The sequence below is a fragment of the Calonectris borealis genome, chromosome 25 (genome assembly GCF_964195595.1).
Source record: "Calonectris borealis chromosome 25, bCalBor7.hap1.2, whole genome shotgun sequence".
NCBI classification, from domain to species: domain Eukaryota; kingdom Metazoa; phylum Chordata; class Aves; order Procellariiformes; family Procellariidae; genus Calonectris; species Calonectris borealis.
Genome location: NC_134336.1, coordinates 1,303,382 through 1,323,423, shown reverse-complemented (window position 1 = coordinate 1,323,423; position 20,042 = coordinate 1,303,382). Strand labels below are relative to the sequence as shown.

General features: G+C 45.2%; 2 protein-coding genes across 5 annotated transcripts; both read right to left on the bottom strand.

Moving 5' to 3' along the window:
* Positions 1-122: 122 nt before the first annotated feature.
* Positions 123-12,544, bottom strand: OSCP1 (organic solute carrier partner 1). Of its 3 annotated transcripts, XM_075173921.1 has the most exons (11): positions 11,393-11,651; positions 9,486-9,515; positions 5,626-5,780; positions 4,759-4,926; positions 4,062-4,142; positions 3,390-3,493; positions 2,900-3,028; positions 2,282-2,351; positions 1,445-1,584; positions 679-742; positions 123-269 (listed from the first exon to the last, which is right to left on the bottom strand). In XM_075173921.1, exons 1-11 carry the CDS (start codon positions 11,502-11,504, stop codon positions 153-155), a joined length of 1,170 nt encoding a protein of 389 aa, XP_075030022.1. In that variant the 5' UTR covers positions 11,505-11,651; the 3' UTR covers positions 123-152. The 3 variants fall into 3 exon arrangements, with proteins under 3 accessions (XP_075030022.1, XP_075030021.1, XP_075030020.1); XM_075173920.1 differs by lacking the exons at positions 9,486-9,515; positions 11,393-11,651 and adding an exon at positions 12,463-12,544; XM_075173919.1 differs by lacking the exon at positions 9,486-9,515 and having other exon boundaries at positions 11,393-11,571.
* On the bottom strand, positions 12,504-19,925 carry MRPS15 (mitochondrial ribosomal protein S15). Of its 2 annotated transcripts, XM_075173922.1 has the most exons (8): positions 19,775-19,925; positions 18,452-18,514; positions 17,620-17,695; positions 16,714-16,762; positions 15,832-15,916; positions 14,866-14,924; positions 13,437-13,628; positions 12,504-12,682 (listed from the first exon to the last, which is right to left on the bottom strand). In XM_075173922.1, exons 1-8 carry the CDS (start codon positions 19,863-19,865, stop codon positions 12,563-12,565), a joined length of 735 nt encoding a protein of 244 aa, XP_075030023.1. In that variant the 5' UTR covers positions 19,866-19,925; the 3' UTR covers positions 12,504-12,562. The 2 variants fall into 2 exon arrangements, with proteins under 2 accessions (XP_075030023.1, XP_075030024.1); XM_075173923.1 differs by lacking the exon at positions 18,452-18,514 and having other exon boundaries at positions 19,775-19,913.
* Positions 19,926-20,042: the final 117 nt, after the last annotated feature.

The window sequence follows — 20,042 nt, the reverse complement described above, 5'->3', positions numbered from 1 at the left end:
CCGCCGCCCGCCCCGGCCCGGCCCCGCGCCCGGCCCGGCCCCGCGCCCGGCCCGGCCCCGCGCCCGGCCCCGCGCCCGGCCCGGCCCCGCGCCCGGCCCGGCCCCGCCCGCAGCCGCTCGCAGTCGGGTTGTGCGCAGGCCTTTAATGTCGCTCAGAGCCCGTCCATCAGCGCCAGCAGGTCCTCGCCCTTCCCGGAGCTCGCCGGGCGCGGCTCCGCCACCTCCAGCTCCCCCAGGATGCGGGAGAGCTCCGCCCGCCGCCCCGGCTCCTGCGGGAGAGACACCGCGCCTCAGCCCGCCGGCCACGCACCCGCACCGCGGGCCGGCTGCCTGCTAACACGGGCCTTTACTGGGATGTACTGGGCTGTACTGGGCCGTGCCCAACTGCCTGCTGATGCCCGAGAAGGGCTGCAGGTGCTAGGCTGTAACCGCAACTAGGCAAATGATCCAGTTCTCCACCCTATGCAGCTAAAAACTTGCTCTAATACTTGTCAGGTTTCAAGTTCTCTTATTAAATAGTCACCAAATCCACAGGCTTGGCAGAAGATACTGCCATTACTTATGATCTTAAATAAAATGGGAAAAAATGTATTTTTTAAGTTACTACTCTGTGTGAAACTCAGTTCTTAGCAAGGCAGGAATGATGAGAATCAAAGATCTGAAACACACTGTACGTACCTGCGTGGCTTCTATGTTGATAACCTTGTAAGATAACTCCTCTGGTCTAGTCAATGCAGCGTGTCTTGATTAAAAACATGAAAAGAGTGCTTAATCTCATGAAGACATACAAATAAATGATAAAAATCAGATTTCATGAGGCTCCTATAGGCATGAAGTTTGGACAATGTCCCTATTCCTACTAGGCAAATTAATGTATTGACCCCAGTTTGGAGCCTTTTCCCTGTCTTGGATTTTTGATGCTAAGTGTAGAACAGTGGGAATATCTCTGTAGTTGAGGTAAAAACATTCTGCAGAAATCAGATAACAAAAAGTCTCATTACCCTTGTGCTCCCTGCCAGGAAGGGGCTACGGTGTTCAAGCCTGTCAGGCTCATCACCTCCAGCAGTTATATTCTTATCTCTGAAATATGAACATTTGGGGGAGAGAAGAGACAAAAGGGCTGAAGGGATGTCTCACTTGTGTGGGATAGAACTACGCACAGATCATCACCTGCTGCTGACCGCAGTGTCGCTTGGAGGGAATGCAAGGCCGTGCATCACAGGAGACACCAGTAAGGGAAATGGCTCTCCTTGCCGACAGCCGTAATAAAAAGGTCAAGCAGGGAAACTGCTCCTCTTTTGTTCCTGCAGGGACCATCTGGACCAGAATAAGGAAATGCTAAAAAACCTGCTATTCTGTCCCTAAAGCTGTTAAGGGCCCACTCTCCAGAGCTGTCACATGGCACTACCTCACAAGCCCTAGACCAAGAAGGACTTGAACGTACTCTTCCTCCTCATCAGTTGTGAACAAATTCAGTCGGAATCCTGTCTCACTGCCACCAGGCTTCTCGATCTCCAGACCTCCCAGCAGTCTGGCCAAAAAGTTCAGTTCTTCTTTAGCAAGAGGGTTAGGGGCTATATTCTCCTGCAGAAAACAGCAATGGTTCATTGGTCAGGTTACCAGGGAGATGAGGACTGTAATAATTTTGTGTTTTCCGATATTACATAAATGTTCTTCAGAGTGATATAAATATATTTCTGCATTGTTAATGGTACCGATTGTGCAGATAACTAGTAATTATCAGCTACATTTTTAAAATGATTGCTTGAATTTATAGACCCAGGACAAGATAATTTTTCAGCTAAATTGAACAGCTGAGAAATCTGTAAAACCAGCTTTCTGTTTTCTGAAGAGATTAAAATAGGAAGCAAGTACACCACTGCATAAGCCTGTGTGTAAGATTCCTTAGGAAAACGTGCCCTTCCCCTAGCTCAAAAGGGATGGTGGAGGATTGGATGGGGCTCTGAGAAGAACTAAGCAGGTTCCCCCGAATTTATCCTGTAAGTGTAGACTAAAAAGGTGGCTATTGTTTCCCTGAGAAAGGAGATGAACAAAGGGGAAGATAGTGCAACTGTATAGTAAATGATGTGGAGATGACGGATGTGGGTGTTTCATTCAGTGTCCCCATCTATTAAAAGCCAAGGGAAACAGAATGTAAAATCTGGTGGACGTGGTCAAACTGCTCAAAGGAAACGCTCCCACCACGTGTGACCCGCTGCAGGACTCACTGATACAGACTAGTTAACCAGTTAACTAGTGACAGGAGCAGAACAACACTGACCTTTGCATGTGATGCCAAGTTTTTGGATGATCCTGACATGTGTGTCTCTACTGGCCGACTAACACTGTACCTAGAGAGAACAACACGGGAGAAAGAGCAATCCGTTACTTGTATGTGATACAGGAACTGGAGGGAGCAGCACAGGATCTAAATATGATTTTAGGATATTTTTCTGAAGACTGTAAGTAACTGAAATGAGAAGTTACAGTTCACTTCTATGGAGTATTGAGGCATTAAATGTACAAGCGACAAAGCTGTAAGAAAGAACACTGCTTTCTCTTATTCTGTGAATGGAAAAATTACATAAAGACAAACATGGAGAAAAGAAAAGATTTCTTGAACACAGTTAAAATTAAATTATATTTCACAGAATATGCAGTACCAGATGAGAAAAGTCTTTACTCAGCTCTACTGTAGACATAAATCAAACTTTTGCCCTTTTCCACAGCTCTTTATACACATCTATCCACATGCATTCTGTTTCAGGCCATCGCTTTGTAAAGTCAAGCTGATAATAGTGAAAGAGGGAAAAATAAATACACAAGGCTGAAGGCGTGCTTCTGAACAAATCCATAACCATCAAACGTCATGTTTCTATGTAGGACAACAATGACTTACATATTTGTTCCAAGTTTGAGAACTCTGTCTCCATAAAGATCAAAAGATCCTTCCCTTTGTGGAGCAACATAATTTCCATCAGTGGTGAACTCAGTTCTTTTAACTTCATCTCCATTGCGATTAAACATCCTTAAAAACAAGTCATTATTGAAACATATTTAGTAGGTTTTTTATTGATTTTCAGTACTTCCTCTGCTTACTGTACAAGAGAAATGGGAATAAAACCCTATTCTGTATGTTGGTGAATGGATAAATGACTAATGGTTTACTGGGATAGAGAATGCCAGAAACAGCTTAGTATTTCATTGCTGGGTGACTTAGTCCCAAATCCTGCCCTTTAAATTGTACTTACTGGAGGTTCAGCTATCCATGCAACATGAATGACAGTCTAAGCTCGGTTCCTATTAGACCTCTGGGACTGACTGTTCCTCTGTGAGCAGCCATACATGCAAGGCACCGCAAACAGTATAAGCAGCGGTTCAGAATTCACCTGATGAGTCCTGGAACTTCTGTACCCCAAGGAACAGGGCCTGATATTGGCAGCACAAAGCGACCATTAGAGTTTTGCACTTTATCCTTCAGAAAGATAGAGACCTGCAAAAGAATATACCACCTTCTAGAAAATCAAGTACATATCTTCTGATCCGAATTCTTTGAAGTCTGACCTTGTAGCCTTCCTGCCTAGACTGGGATTGGTTTCCTAAAGATTTTGATGTATATATAGAGACTATGATACAGGCCAAAGCCAGTAATGTAGAATTGGGTCCAGAGGATGGGCACACTGATATAACATTAAAAAAAAAAAGTGTACTGTTTATGCACTTGAGTATGATCAATTTATTTAGAGAGTATCAAGCCCCGTGACTTCAAGCTCAGGTTCTCAGTTTCATATCAAGTTTCTACTAAAAGGAAAAACATATTTATCAATTAGCAAATCCATACTAGTAGATATTCCTTTTTTCATAACATTTTATAATTGAGTATTATTGTAGTATATGCACTCAATTTGTAAAATTTTGAAGATTGAAATTGCAAGCACATCAAGATGACTGAAAAGCTAAGTAACAAACCCAAACTTACAGTGTAATTATGACAAGATACCTTCGTATTCTAGCCACAAACTCCCTTCTGTTCTTACAGACTAGTTATATTGGGCTCTTACCCTTATGTGCATGTCCTGAAAAAAAATGAGGAGTGTTTGCCTGATGAGCTGAAATTCACCAGCAGAGAGACAGCTGTACGTCTGGAAAAGAAAAACCATCATGTAAGCCTTTGCAAGTGTACCATGTCCAACCCAGGTAAAGGTGGAAGCAAGTGTATGAGAATACTGCTAGCCAAAAATGGTACATGTATGGCAGGGAAAGCAGAAATTACATAAGGGGGGCTGCTGGTCATTATCAGTAATTATTATCCACGACTAAGAGCCTGATTTAATTTCTGCTGAAGTCAGTAGAGACTTTGATCAGGCTGAATAAGCAATGTACTGATTTAAACTGGGCCAGCAGAAAAATAACACTTGACTCATAGACATCTCCCTCTCCAGAAGCCGTCTGGAAACATTTCATGACTTCCCAGAACTTTTAACATTTTATGAAACCAGTTCCCTTTCACTCATATTCTTTGTCCAAAGAATTACAGCAGATACGTGAGCAAAAGTTGCTAACTGGGAGGCCAATTTGTCTCCCTCAGGTTAAAAAGAGGAGACAGTTATTTGGATGGTTCTCTGAGGTTGAGAACATATCAACCTCCAAAATGATATGGCACTTACTGATGTAGTATTTAGTCTCTAAGGTTAGCTTGAAAGAGGGAAAAAAATCTCAAACAACAGTGTTTCTCACCATTTTTCTAAGGATTCTTACTTCAATCAGCTGTCGGAAAGTTTCGTCCACCTGGTTCAGAATGCCAGGAGAATCACGTACGAAATCCTTGATCGCGTCCAGGTGATTGAATGTGACCAGCAGAATGTCTTTGGGCCGAGGGCACAGCAGCACTTGGTATTTGAAAGCCATAGTCATAAGGTCATACAGCTGCAAAGAAACACGGGGAAATTTTGGTTCCGTCACAACACAGAGAGCGACACCACTTAGGTAACTTCACGTTGATGTAGAAAGGGATTTAGACACTTAGGCTAGCACCTGCCTATGGTAAGAAGAACCATTTTAGCTTTGTTTCCTAAGAAAATAAGAACTCTACAATCGCATTGTCAGCCCTCCTGCTGGTATCTCTAACTGCCTTTAAAACTACTGCCAATTTCAGCACCACTGACACCCAGGCAGAGGTCTCACAGGTAATCCAGTTCCTACAATTTTTTTCAAAATCATCCGCTGGATATACTGTTTGCAGGCAAAAATTCTAACACCTGCAACTGCAAAACAGTGAGTGTCAATATAGAAATATATGTATTTATACATACCCATATATGTATATATTTTTAACATATATAAAAAAATCCGATAAAGAATGCTTACTGAACCCCTTAAAATCAAAAATTTACACATTAAAGCAGAAATACTTAGTTCTGAAGTATCTGATACTACCATGGATTTCCCCAAAAATTCCTTGGCTGAGAACCATTTTTACAAAGAAAGCAAATGAAAAGAGGGCTGTTACAAAACGCTTCAGAATTACAGTGATGTAAAGCCACGTACTAATTATTGCAATCAGAAACTTGTGGACGGTGGCACGGAAGTGCAGCATAGTCAGGACTGGGCAGGTAGTTTTTTTACCTTGTCCATGCTTGCCTGGTTCAGTCTCATGATTGAAGCATGAGCTAGCCGGTCGTACACTGTGCGCAGAGCTTTCTTGGAATAGAGGTCCTGTAGCTTAAACAGCTCTTCCATAAATTTTTTATTGAACATGGTTGTGATGATGTCATTCATAACTGCAAAGACAAAGAGTCTCTGTTTTTTGCTTCAGAAACAGCACATTCATCTGATTCATTCCACACCGAGAACTTGAACACTGACAGTTGCGAGGATTGACATGAATGCTTACCTGTGAAAACTAGGTACATAGCCACAAAAGAAAAAAGGAGGAGGAACATCACTTCTCAATGCCAACATTTTTCTCAATCCCACACTGGTCTATGTGAGCAGCACGATTCCTGCTGACTGTCCCCAGGGGCAGAAATGCTACTTGAGCTGTAGACAACAAACCCTGTTTTCCAGTGGGAGTAAGACTGGTTTTGTTGCCTGGTTTTTACAGCAATAGTGAGCACTTTTCCCTTTTTAAATAACATCTTTTATAGGCTACTGTGGCATATATTATCTATCAAGGCTACAGTTCTGCTTCCCAAGACGACTGTTTTGCATCACTGTAGAGTTTTGCAAACCATAGCTAGCTGACTCTGCCTGTTCTCTCTTTACCTTTTGACATTATTAGTCTATTTTTCCTTCTAAACGGAAGCTCCGGAATGATTCAAGGCTCCTTGAAGTATTTGTGTTAAAGGGATTAACACTTGACAAGTATTTAAGGAAACATTTACAACACTGGGATCTATGTCAGGCCATCCAGGGCTCTTACACAGCAACATCTGCGAATACTAGAGCAGTTCAAAAGCGCAGAACTCTAAACTTCCTTATGCGTGCTTCATATTTTTGATGTGTAAATTTAGACATGGAATTGTTATGTGACTTACTCAAGAGTATGTAGAGATCAGGAGTGCTGAGTGTAAGGACGATGCTCTGGTTATCGAGCTTTTAATGCAAAGAAGATAGAAAACATTTTGCAGGGATTCAAGCAGATGCACTATCTTAGCTTTTGTGCTGGATCTGATACTTTTATCATATACCTGATACATTCTGCAGAGTTATCATAAATAAGCATTTATTTCTCTATCAAAAAAGTTAAAAAATTAAAAAAAAAATTCAATTAATAGATTACTGTACAAGCATAATTTTCCTAAGCAGATGACTGTTACTGAAGCTCATAATGCCAGCTGATTCTTATAGATTAGAAAAATCTCCGTGGAAGTAATAAAGAAAAAAAGAAAAAGTGAACATACACGTAGTGGTAGTGATCAGCTATTTGAAGTACTGCTATAATTATTCATTGGTGGGTTAGACACCTGGCTTTTCACAACTGTGGTACAGAAGCTACACAAACAGCCAAAAGACAGTAAATGTCCCAGTCACTTCATCTTTTCTTAAATGATTATTAGCTCTCTGGGGAACATTGCTAGGTACGCTGTAGGCGCTGAGAACCTGGACACGGATAGCTATTTTCCTGAGGGCAAGTGCCTTCTGATGAGATACTCTCTGCCTGCTTAAGCCTGATGTTCACACGTTTTCTCCTACACTGGTGTACATCACTGGTGATACACACATTTCAGCATTGCACTGTACCTAACGGGGCTCACTAGTTCCTGTTTTAAGTACCAAAACAATACAGAGAGCTCGCAGCTCAGTTTCTGAGCAGCATGGATTACAAATACACTTTGTAATTACAAATGGGAAAAAAATCCCCCCTCTTCCTCGCTTCTTTTCAAATAAACTGTCCATAAAACAATCCCCACTTGCAGTCTGAGGCAAAAATCCTCACTTTTTTCAGTGGAGAAAATCAAATACAGTGTATCATTGTACAGTATATATTTCATTTTGCAAGTAATCAACTATGACAAAAATAAGAACTTTTGCCCTATACTGCTATCAAGAAAAATATTTTTAAGTTGCTTGCATATGTTGTCTGCACAAAGGCTTCTCCTCCATCTTCGGAGAGTCACTAATAACCAAAACTGTCAGGAGACAATGTCCCAGTATGCTGACTGTAGCTGGTAGATATTCGCAATGGAATCAGAAGATCTGCATTAACCACACACCCAGCCTTACATAAATTATCTCTGAAATTAAAACCTCTTGTATTGGCTATAAAAGGAACTGAGAAAGACATAAAGAAATCACAGTAAAAGGCAAATCTCACACGGTATGTTTGATAACGACACAGCAAAGAGATCTTAGAGCACAGGTAGTCCCTGGGGAGATACTTACACCATTCTAACAATGGAAAATAACAAAGAAAGGAGCGTTAGCTCAGGAAAAATGGCACGCCAAGCAACATAGCATAAAAGCAATTTAGCAGAGAGGGGTTTCATCAACTGGGATGGGAAGAGGGAAACCAAGTATAGACAATGCGATGGACAGAAGAGAAGCTGAGGATTTACGGTGGTTTTCGCCTACATGTGCCATGTCACTGGTGACAGACACGTTCCAACGTCTAGCGCACTGTCACGTAACATGGCTCGGATGCATGACATGAGACTGGAGTCTTTACACCGGGGTTATGCTCATGCTTCCTGGAGGACATTCAAGGCAGCAGAGGGAATGTTACGAGTCCAAAACAGTCACAAATTCTACTTGCAGTAGGTTTATATTTTGTAACAAGGTCAAAGGCAGGCGAAGCCGCCTTGTCATGGCTTCATCAGCAATAGGCTCGGCTGGTTACTCCTTGTAACTCTGAAGAGATCGCCCCAAAAGCAGTGTTCATGGGCAAACGTTTTTCTCTCACAAGAGAAGCTGACTGGTCAACATGGGATCTGCATCTGTGCCGCTACTATCTAAATATGATAAAGGGGCTTTTATACAACTCGTCATCATTTTGGATGTGATAAAAGAGGAATACGGAATCTTTTAGACTTCTGAGATATTAAATGCTGGAAAAAAGTGTTCTTGGAAACAGCACGTAACAGTAGCAAAAAAAACCTGGGGCAAACTCCAGGATATCAGTATTTACCTTCAGTAAATACTCAAAACCTACAAACGATGCTTATTTTGAAAAACATAATCATAACCCTTATCTCTCTTACAAAAGGGCTGCTCAAAAAGACACTGAAAGTTCTACTCATGTTCACCTAGCAAAAAACCTGAGATAGTTTAAAAGATTTATTTCCTCATCCAGCTCCTTACCACACCCCTTTGCTGGAGGCTACCATTTCAAGGCAGAGTCCAGAAGGAAACGCACACTCACACCTCAGCTGCTCCACTGCAGAACCTGATGTCTCAGCTCAAACTCACCTTCAGAGATAATTTCAGTCAAGATGAGCTTGGCTGAAGCGTGCGCACCTGCTCCTTTGTGATCACTCTGCTGCAAGGATGGTGACCGCTAGCAGAGATGGATAAGCAGCTAGGAGGGAAATGCCTTAAATCTTTCCTGGAGTTCACCTGTCAAAACCCTAAGCAATGAATTAGAAAAAAACTTAGAAAAATGCAGTATACATAATATTCCTGCATTTAAGCAGAAAAACAACCTCCACAATGCTCGCACAATTACATGCTTGCATTAATACGATGCTGGAAAAATACAAGTATCCTTTTTGCTAGAAAGACTGCTATGATAAAAAGTTTTGATCTATTTATAGTCTTGGTTAAATTAACAGCTTATTTTCGAAGCCATATGATTTTGAGATATCATCTGTTTTTTCTAAGATCTATAGTTAAAGTGCATTGTAATGAACAGGTGAGTATTATTATTCATCTTTGACACTATGACTAGAAGGCTGCAGGAACAGCATACGGTGTGTTCACGTACGATGAGCCTCATGTGTGCATGTAGTGGTGTTCGTCTACTGCATGCAGCTAGCAGATTACAGTACCTCGTTTCCTGTCCACATCTGTCCATTCATCTACACGAAGCATATAAAACAAAAACATCAGTTCAAGAAATAAGAACAATAGTTTCAAGGAGAATAAAAGAAATAAACTAAAAAAAAAAAAAATCTAACTAACGGACTTTGGTTTTTCTCATCAGCATTCAGCGCTTAACAAGAACGAACTCTTCTGTCACTTGACATCTTTCACTTTCAATGAGCACACAAAAGATGAAACCTTGCCCTCCCCTTGGAAAAAGTCTTGTTGCTTCAATGGAGATAAAATTTTACCCTTGACTGAATCTTAGCATATTTTGCATTTAGTTTGGAAAGTTTTCAGCTGCTTTTTGCACTTACAAGTGAACAGTATTTGAGGGAACAGTTTTAAGCATTAACAAACACCTCAGTGTGGATGAAACCACATCTCAGTAAAATTAACGCCCGATTTTTTGGAAGACAAAATACATGTGTGGATAAACTAGTACAGATCTAATTCTCCTGCTGAGATATTCCACCAAGTATGGCTAATTTAGTTTAAGCTCTAAACTTAGACCTATATGAACAGTAGTAAACTTTTGTCAGATCATTCTCTGAAGACACGTATGAATAAAAATCGCACTGCTGTAGTGAAACCTTTGCTATTGTTTAGCACTTCTTCCCATTGGATAGGCAGGAGAAGGAAAAAAAAGGAACAACCTTTTTAGTGTTGAATTAATACTGTGTTGACTTTTTATTAAAAAATACTAAAGCTTCCCAAAGCGCATTCCCCATCCCATGACAGGAAGCTGTAAGAATTTTTAAAAGCAAAGCTGTTTCAATTTAAAAGTGGTAAACAAAGAGGTGCTCAGCTGTAAGCTGGATTTTTTTGCACGCACGTGAACACACAGGGCTCTACTTTTATGATAATTTAGACAAAATGCTAGACTGATAGATCTTTATAAAAGCCAGACAAGGCTTTCAGGACCCATATTTATGTTATTTCAAGTTTTTCTTAATTGCGCATGCTTCTTCTGCATAGGCTTTACAAAATTATTCCTGGAAACTACTTCCCATTGCAAAGCAATCTGGTGTTTCTGAAAGAGCTCAGGACCTGGATTGAGACACTCAAATTCTGAGTTATTTTGCTTCCAAAAGTGTATTTCCGAAGCTCTAACCTCTGAAGTAAGTACAGAAACACTGAAAAGTATTTCAATTTCTACCTTATCTGTACGCATGTCAGTAATACCTTCAGGCAGTTATTACCACAGAAACTTCATGAGAGCTGATTAATTCAACAGGCTTTACTTCAAATTTAAGACAAGAAGAACACAGGCGATCAATTACCGCTACAGCGCTGCTGAACCGTGCTGAGGAAACTACTTGCCCAAGACTCCTTTCGAGGACATCGCTGTGATGCTCTGTTACTTTTCAAGCACCGCTCCAGTAACAGCACAGCAAGTACTTTCCTAGTTATTCCTGTGTTCCATACAGAGAACCAGCACCACGGCGCGAGGGGCGCCCAGGGGCGGCGTGTCAGGGAGCGGCCGGTCCCTCTGCCGGGGGAGGGCGGGAGGAGAGCGCTGCCCGGGGGACGTGCACCGGCACCCCCAGCTATGGCAGCGCCGCTCCTCCAGCCCCTCGGGGCCACCCCGACATCGCCAGCGACTTCCCGGCGCTCTGCTCGGCACCGCCCGGAGCGGAGGGCCGGGGCGACCCCCACGCCGCGGGACCGGGATCTCCACGCCTCCTCCGGCGCTGCCCCGGGCGCGGCCCCGCGCTCAGCCGGGCGGGGTGCCCCGGCAGCGGGCCGCAGGGAGAGGCCCCGCACGGCACCGACAGGCCGCGGGAGCCCCGACGACCGGAGCGACCGCCGCGGAGGGCAGCCCCCGGCGCAGGACCGGCTCCGGGAGGGGCCCCGGCCGCCCGCCGCTCACCTTTGCGGGCCTTCTCGCCGGGGATGCTCTGGGCGCGGAGGCGCTGGTCCAGGATGTAGAGCATCTCCCCGCCCAGGTTGAGGAACAGCAGCGGCAGCGTCCGGGCCGACATGGCGACCGCCGACCCCGCCGCCGCCGTTACCGTTGCCGGGCAACCACGGGGCCAATCGGGAGGCGCCGTCTTGGCCGGGCACGGGTGCGCGTGTAAGCCCCGCCCCTGCGCGTGCGCACACGCGTGCACACCCCGGTGCGCGTGCGAGGCCCCTGGCGCGAGCGCAGGCCCTCAGCAGCTCCAGGGCAAATTCCGAAATACCGGTTTCATCAGCTCTGGTGCACGAGAGAAAGGAAAGGATTTATCAGGAAATGACTAAAGTAATTTCAGTACAGCAAGAGGGGCGCAGCGCTCCCTGCAGCCTCACTGGGTAACCGAGCCTGCCGCCGCCAGGAGGAACTTGGGGAAGTTTCGCTGAAAGCTGCAGAAAGTTGGCCAACAAGCGCCGCTGTAATCACGTCAGTAATTCTCCTTTAGTTTAGTCACCACCAACAGCGTTTCTGGTGTAACATACAAAATCACCAAGTTTGAGAACGACAGAGGGACGATTACCAGAGAACGAACACAAACGTGTAAGTCCGCTGGGAAATCACAGACTTGATGATTAACACGATTTCTACAGCTGCAGAGCTCCGCATCAACCCGCGTTTTCCTGCGAGAAGGAATGGCGCTTTGAGCTACGGTCAGGGCTGCTTCGTTTCCAAATCAGCAGCATTTCACCTCATTCTCTCCCCTCATTTGTCATCCCAAATCCCTGCCGGACACTGCCGAGCAGCAGGGTCAATGCTATTTGTCAGTGCAATCCTACAGGCTCGCCGGGTAATGACCGGAGACGGACGCTGCTCGGAGGTGTTCTCATTTAAAGACATCTCTGCCTTCTCTGCCACAAGACGGTGGCGAGGGCGCCCCAGGTACTCCTCTCGCACAGATCGAACTGCTCACAAAAGTCCTTCGCAGCAGCCTTAAATTAAACTTCTAAGACACTTAAACCACTCACTCTACGTTTCTGGGTGCTCACCATGGCGCAGATCACGCACGCACACAAGCAGAGGCGCCACATGTCTTCAGGAAGTTATTTATTGTTAAAGAGACTGGCTGTGTCGCACCCCGAGGTGCTGCTACACGGGCGTCCCCTCGCACTGTGCCTGTTTCTCCTTTGCAGCTCTCGCTCTTGCTTGCCACTCTCTTCTCTGCTTTAGCCTCGCTGGTGCTCTCAGCTTCCGCGCCTCCTGAAAAACCTGCGGGAGGAGCATAAGGAGGTGAGAGAAGGGGAGAGACGACGCTGCCTGCTGCCGAGCAGAGCTGCTCCACCACCGCTGCTTGCTGCTGCCGGCAGCACGGATCTGGGTTCCTGCAGCAGAGGCCAGGAGCACGCTGTGCAGCAAGATCAACTCCTCCCCGCATGCTTCCCCCGGGATTCCAGCCAGCCCTGTTTTCAGGGTACATTCGGAGGTATTCCGTTATAGCTACCCAGTCTTTTGGTAATAATTTATTGAGCTGAAATTTAGTATTTACAGACTGAAGGCACGTCCAGCTTTTTGATTCTGCTCAGTTACCCTAAGGTGTATCGCACACAGCCGTTACACTGATGTATTTAGAGCAAAAGAGAGCAGACAGTGAGCATACGCACATTTCTGTTCCAAAGCTGCCATCAAATTTAATTGTCTCACATATTAGTTCCCCATACCAGGCTCTGAAAGGAAGCTGTTTGGAATCATACATTTCTGAGCAAACCAGTAGCACAATTTGAAGTTCTCAGGCACAGTACATCCGCAGCACATGCGTCACTGCCCACTACATAACTGTCTTTTGTGGAGTTCTTTGCGGAGCTCATATATTGCTCCACAGACATTATCATCGTCTCCACAAATTCAAAGCATGGATTAAAAGGACTTATCTATCAGTCTTCTCCTACTGACTTAATTGTGCCCTTTTATAAAGAGATTTTTTCCTACTCCAGTGACATGGCTCTCTCTCCGTATGGCTCCATACCTTGAGACAGAAAGCCTTCTTCACCACCCAGCGCTTGGTGATCCTTCTGCGGTAGGGCGGGGGTAGGGTGTACTGGATATTCAACTGCTTGCAGGTGTTTTCAAAGGTATCATAGCGGACACGGCGAAGATATGCAAGTAGCTTCTTCCGGCGATCTATATCCATGAGCATGCGACGACGGTTATTTTTATCCTGCAAAGGACTCAACGTTCACTAGACTGCAAAGAGATTATACTTCCATCCAATAAATTACTTAGAATAGACCAGATTATGGCTGAAAGGAAACAATCAGGTTAAGGACAGTATCTTAGAACAATTTTTCTTGGCAGATACTGCAAGCACATTAGGTCACTACAAGGAGATCTGAAATGACTTAATTTACTTTTCACTGAAATGGCTTTCTTCATTCTGTGTCTGCACCTTCCTCCCCCAACCCTGAAGACTGTTTTCAACTTGTACACAGTTTCAGGCGGCGGCAAAAGCTGCAATGGCTTGGAGACAAAGGCTGTAGGGAAGGTCTACTGGCTAAAAACTCTGCTTCCCCTGAAATGCATTGTTCCAGAAATAACACAGAAGCATTTACCTTTGTTTTTCCAGAAATTAAATGTGAAAATAAAATGTGACTCAGGTCTATCTGACCATTTGGGTTGTTCTTTGGAAGAGAGTATGTGTAGCTTAAGCCTTACCATTCAGGGCAATCCCCCATGGGAGAAATTTCCCTATCCTATACAAGCGATTTGTATAAAAAGCAGGCTTCATCCAAGTAGTTTCAAAAGGTCTCTTCTGCTGAAACATTTGGTACAACTTCTGGCTTCTTATAAAAACTGAATTCTATTCTGTTTTACCCTTCAAGCTTTTACGATTAACAAAAAATTATGCACTTTTTTCAAATGCAGTTGACTAATCCATTTCCCACTTTTTGCACTGCAGAAAGTCTCTTTAATATATCTTGTTCGTAAACTTGTAGTTGTGATGTTTTGAATTTGGGCTCTGAACCCAGGTAGCTTTAGGTAGGAAAGTGGTTACTATGACAGTAACACAGTCCTGTCCACTAAAAATGTTCATAGGCAGAACAAAGAGAGAATACAGCTTGCTGAAGCGATAACATTAATTACATTGAAAACTAAGCACTGAAGCCACATCTGCAGCAAGGATAAATTTAGCTAAATTCCATTCACAGCTATCTGCTCAGCCACTTCCACCAATCCAGTAACAAAAAAGAACACACTCCACACTTCTGTCGGTGAGAACGTAGCTGTGACTGAGCCAGCAGCTTCCCAGACTGGCACCAGGGAACAGTTATAACTATTTTATAAACCTTCTTAGGAAAGCCATAATCCCCAGAATTAAAATCCTTTTGTTCTAAACTGAGAAAACAACCTGAACAGCTGCTGTCTCAGATGTGTGGGCTCAGATTACTGATAGTTACCTTGGGATGCCTCTGAAGATGTTCCTCGTAAGTGCGTATCTTGGCAGTCAACATAGCAACTATAAAGAACAGACATAAGAAGCCGTATGAGAGCAGAGCTTTCCAGGGTGAGACAGTATCATTTGCATTCCCTTCAAATTGCCAGTTGAGGACTGCTGTTCTCATGGGTACACACTGCACCACAGCAAGCATTACTGCACAGCCCTCTGAATAAATGCAAAACAAACCACAAAATATAACCTACATAACCTGAGTCAGAACTATTACTATTATGAAGCTGCTTAATCAGAGGTTAAAATTTTAACAACAGATCATATGAATTTAGCTGTAAAATGCCTCTTGCGTTACTGATGACTTTACATTCATTTCACTTCACTTGGCTTAAGCTTTGGAGGAACAGACACAAATTAAGAGGTTCTTTCTAAGAGCAGCAGCCAGCTCTTTGTGATTTCAGGCTTTGGAGAAAGGTGCTGGTGGCATTCTGAGAAACTGGAAGCCTTTCTGAATGATAAAGGAGCACATCTTGGTCAATGGCAGCGTGACCTTCATCCCTGCACTGTCCCTACACCGTGCTTCAGCCAGAGCTCTCTGATGCAGAGGGAAATTTGGGTTCCATGGCTAAATCTAGTAGTTCATTTTGGTAATGAATGCAGTGCAATGCTTCAAGTCATATAAGCACTTCAAGCAGAATAATGCACATGCTGCCTTTGGAGGGTGGATATGGAATAGGAATTTGGAAATCATCCTAGCAGACATCTGCCAGTAAGTGCATGCTCTGTCTCTGCAATGTTCCCAAATTCTGAACAGGCCCTCCAGGGCATACTGCAGGCTACCTGCCTCTCAGGTGCTCTCCTAAGGAGATTCTCCTAACTGATACAGGAAGCTTGAAGTGCTGGGGTGGGAATAGCTGAATAAAAGCAGAGAGGTATCATCTGCCAACAATATCCTTCTACTTTTTTAACTTACCTTGCACCTCAAAGGAGCCATTGTCATTGGGAGACCTCCTGACCTTCTCCACCAGCTGCTGTGTCTTTATTTTCATCTTCTCCTTCTGTGGATAACAGAAGAGAGCTTGTCACTTTCTCAGGAACACTAAAGGTCTGAGACACCCCAGCTCTCTTCCCAAATGCCCAGATAAAGGCTTTGTAATTAATAGCTTTACTCAATGTCCATCACAAAATGTGTAAAAAAAGCTGCAAAAAAGGACCTACTGCTTGTGGGATAGTGCTCAGAGCACAGCAGCGAAGCAGCACAAAAAGATCTCAGCGGAACACAGAATCATTCAAACCAAGTGTCCAGGCCCACCCTTCGTCCCAAGACTACAGAAGAAGGGTGTTGAAGAGGCCCCCGCTGCTCTCATGAATGGAAGAGAGAACTGAAGCTGATCTCCCATGACAGTAGCCTTTACTTTTCGCATCTTTTTAAGCTTAAGTTGCAGGCAGCAAGAAATGGTAAGATTTTTGTGCTACCTTATGATTTGCTTACTTTGTTTTCTGGGCATACAAAAAGTAGCAGTAATTTGAAGAACATCTGCTGTCCAGTGTACTATTTTCTAGAACACAGGCCAACCATCAGCAGTAACATAACGCAGCTCATCTCCCTGTGATTGCCTAATATTTTGCTCTCTCATTGTACTATGCAATTATTATCATAAAGAAGACTGCATGATAAATTTTAAGAGCATACAAGACTTATCACTCTCATGTATTTAATAGCCCCAGATTTGCAGTCACTGAGCAACACTTAAAAATAAATTAAGTGAAGGGCATTTAACAATATAGAGAAGTCTTACACAAATGTGCTTACTAAATCTTCTAGGTTTTTTTATGCAAGTAGAATGAAACTAACCTGGCTTGCCATTTCGAGTGACAACAGTCTTTTCACTACATCATCAACACTGCAAGGAGATTGCAGATTAGTTTATAAGCTAGAAACGAAGTATATTTAACAACAGAAATGAGATTAGGTTTTCAGAACATATTAACTTTTCTCAACTTTAATTTACTCTACAAATTTACAGCAACTCTCCTCCCCTCCAAACCTGTCAGCCATAAACTGTTTCTTGCATTCCTAAGAAAAATCATGGCTGAGATTACAGAAACATCGAGTAGTTTTGCTGCTGCAGGAAGCACAGTTATTTCAAGTGATGATGAACTCTTATCAATTCCAAAAACATTATGTGCAAACTGGGTGCTGAAGATTAACCCCCAAGTAGGTGTGCAAGGACAAAATAAGTAATTTTAAGGCTTGCTCCTTCAAAGATGTGTGAAAGTCTCAGTTACACCACTGGGGGCTCTCCATGCACCACACATGAGCAGTTCTGGAATCAAAGCATAAAAATGCTAAACTCCAAGTCCAAATTTCAGAAGCAGCCATTCATTTTGAGTTGTTTAACTACACACTCTCTAGCACCTGAGTTCAAGACAGACATAGATTATTTCTAAGAAGATTATTTCTAGTATTTCAAGATTATTTCTTTTTTCTATGGACTACAAAGTCCACAGAAGATGTGGGCAACCAGCGCTTAATCTCACATTAAGTAAACAAAAACCTTGCATAACCCTAATCAGCGACTGCTTTTGCTAATTTGACTTTCAAAACGACTTTGTAATTTTTCTGCTAAATTGCACACCAGTGATCACAGAGCATTAATTAATTACTGAGCAGGTGACAGCTTCCATGTATTGTGGGGGTGTGTGTGTGTAAGATACAAATCTCTGAAGAGAATAGTCATTCCCTTTCCCTGTATCATACCTATTTATTATTGGGACATTGGCATAATCTTTCTTCAGCATGGTGGGAGGAAGATCATCCAAATGGCTGGGGATGTCTACAAAGAGAAGATTAACATTTGAGGAAGAGCAGTACAAAGTCAGAGCTCTGAATAAGCTTGCAAACTAGACCAGAAGAAGCAAGTTGCAAAGAAAACAGACTGTATGCTCCAAACAAGAAGGTAGAACTTAAGAGATCAAGCTGAGATGTCAGGAAATGAGTGAATAAAATTGGGGCCAGTCTCTTGACTTCTGCACTCTGGATTTACAACATGGTGTATAGTCCACCAAGATCAGTGATCTCTTGCTAATAACAATTCCTAACTTCCCACACATTCATGAGCTGCTGAATTTTCTGAGTAACTTTTGAGCTTGCAAGGAATTATTTCTAGAAGCACAGAACCACAAAAAAGTTTACAAAGGGACCTTACGGAGTTTCTAGTCCAATCTCCCCTTTGAAGCGGGACTCTCATCATTCCTTTGTCTAGCAAAGCCTTGAAAACCACTGAGGATGGACATTCCACAGCCCCTCTGTGAAGCATGTTCCCACGCTGTACTGCCTTCCAGTGAATCCTTTTTCCTTTTGTGTCCAGCTGGAACATCCCCGAGCTGCTATTTGGGACCACTGCCCCTCATTACATTGTTTGGCACTACCAAGAAGAGTCTGGCTCCCTCACCCTTGATGATGAGCTCTGCATCTTTAAAGTGAAACCCACCAATTTCTCCAAATACCATCTCTTCCTGCATTAGGGTACAACTCTGATAATGTCAACAGTAAAACATTTTGCCACGTGGTCCCATTAATCCTGACATACCTTTCCTCTTTCTTCTCACAGGTCTGGCGTAACATCTGGCTGTCTGAATAAAGGGACTGCATGCTTGATGGAAGAAAACAAAGATTTATCAGGCTTGCGTGCACTTTTTTAGCTATGTACACATTAAATACTGCTTAGTCTGTACTAGAAAACTGGTCAGAGCACTCAGACTCGAAGGGCCAGAGGCCAGCCAGGTCTTTTGTCCCAAAGGAGCATGGAACAGTTCAGTTGGTTCTCACACCAGTGCTAAAACAAATAGGCAAAGCTGTGCCGCTTCAGGGTGATCTGAACCCAAATGATAAGAAAAACAGAGCAGCATGAAGAGATTACAGACACTGAGCAGAGAGTGCAAGGGCTCCCCAGCTGAACTGTGTTCATTCAGAGGATTTAGACTGATGAACTAATCCAACTAATTTCATGTGCAAGTTAGATGGGCTGCCCTGGACTACCGCAGAGGCAGAGAGACCTAGAGACAACCTTTGACGGGTACAGAGATGAGAATTATGAATGAGAATATTCATCAGCAGCCTGAACTGAGCCGTTCTTTGACCTTTCAAGAACGAACTCTTCCAACTGCTCTTTCAAGGCCCCTGCTACTGGAATCAACACCTGTTTCAGATTAGTCACCTGTGCCTCGAACATGTTTTCAAGTACCGACTTTGCCAGCCCACGCACCTGCCTGCAAGTGGAACTGGCCGAGCAGCAGCCGAGCTCAGCCCTGGATGGGTAAGGCGCCCGAGCCGTGAGCGCCGGGCCCTGCACACCCTCCATGCTTGCGGTGCGGCAACAGCGTGTGCAGAAGCCAGGCCAGGGCTCTAGCCCGCACCTCGGCCAGCTCACAGCAGCTTCGCCTGACAGAGCTCTGGCCTCGGGCTGCCCGAGCTGCTCCAGCAGGTCCTCGCCGTGCGCAGGGCAAGGGCAGCCCGCAGCCCCCGGCCCGGGCCGGCTCCCCGCCCGCGGCACGCTCGGGGCCGGCCGGCCCTGGCCCCTGCCCCAGCACGGCGCGGGGGCCCAGCCCCGCTCACCCCCGTGCCTTGAGGGACACCCCGGGGTCCTGCCCGTGCCCTGCCTCCCCAGCAGCACCCCCGGTACCCCCGGGGTCACCCAGCCCCCTGTCCCCTCTCAGGGCCGCCTCAGGCTCCTTCCCCCCCCCCGCCCCAGGCCACCCCCGACCCCGAGACTGCCCCTTCCCGCCCGCCCGCGGCTCCCACCTCGGCCCCGACCCCCGCCCGGCCTCCTCGTCCTCTGCCGGGCCCCGCTTCCCCTTCCAGCCTCCCTCCCAGCGGGCTCTCTAGCGCGGCCCGAGCTCCCCGCGTCCCTCACCGGCCCCGTCGCGGGCGCTCCCCAGGACGGCGGCCCCGCCGCGGGCTGGCCCCGCCAGGCAGCGGCCCAGCGCCGTCCGCAGCGCCAGCATGGCCCACCCCTCACGGCGCCGCCGCCACGGGCGCCGCCATCTTGCCCAGGCGCGACGGCCGAGCGCCGAGCGAGGGCGAAGGGACCGAGCACCGAGCGCGTCGATGGACGGGGCGCTGGTCGGGCGCCCCCCGCCGCCACCCCGAGCCCCGACCGCGGCGGAGAGTCCACGCCCCGC

What these genes read in the sequence shown, in the direction of transcription:
- OSCP1 (XM_075173921.1), bottom strand. Translation starts at nt 11,504, where the DNA reads ATGTCGGCCCGGACGCTGCCGCTGCTGTTCCTCAACCTGGGCGGGGAG. An exon ending in TTCAGGACATGCACATAAGG is followed by an intron (nt 3,494 to 4,061) that starts GTAAGAGCCCAA and finishes ATTCTTTTGCAG; the next exon opens with GTCTCTATCTTTCTGAAGGA. An exon ending in ACAACTGATGAGGAGGAAGA is followed by an intron (nt 743 to 1,444) that starts GTACGTTCAAGT and finishes TTTTTAATCAAG; the next exon opens with ACACGCTGCATTGACTAGAC.
- MRPS15 (XM_075173922.1), bottom strand. Translation starts at nt 19,865, where the DNA reads ATGCTGGCGCTGCGGACGGCGCTGGGCCGCTGCCTGGCGGGGCCAGCC. An exon ending in CACTCGAAATGGCAAGCCAG is followed by an intron (nt 15,917 to 16,713) that starts GTTAGTTTCATT and finishes TGTTATCCACAG; the next exon opens with AAGGAGAAGATGAAAATAAA. An exon ending in ATCTTCAGAGGCATCCCAAG is followed by an intron (nt 13,629 to 14,865) that starts GTAACTATCAGT and finishes AGTCCTTTGCAG; the next exon opens with GATAAAAATAACCGTCGTCG.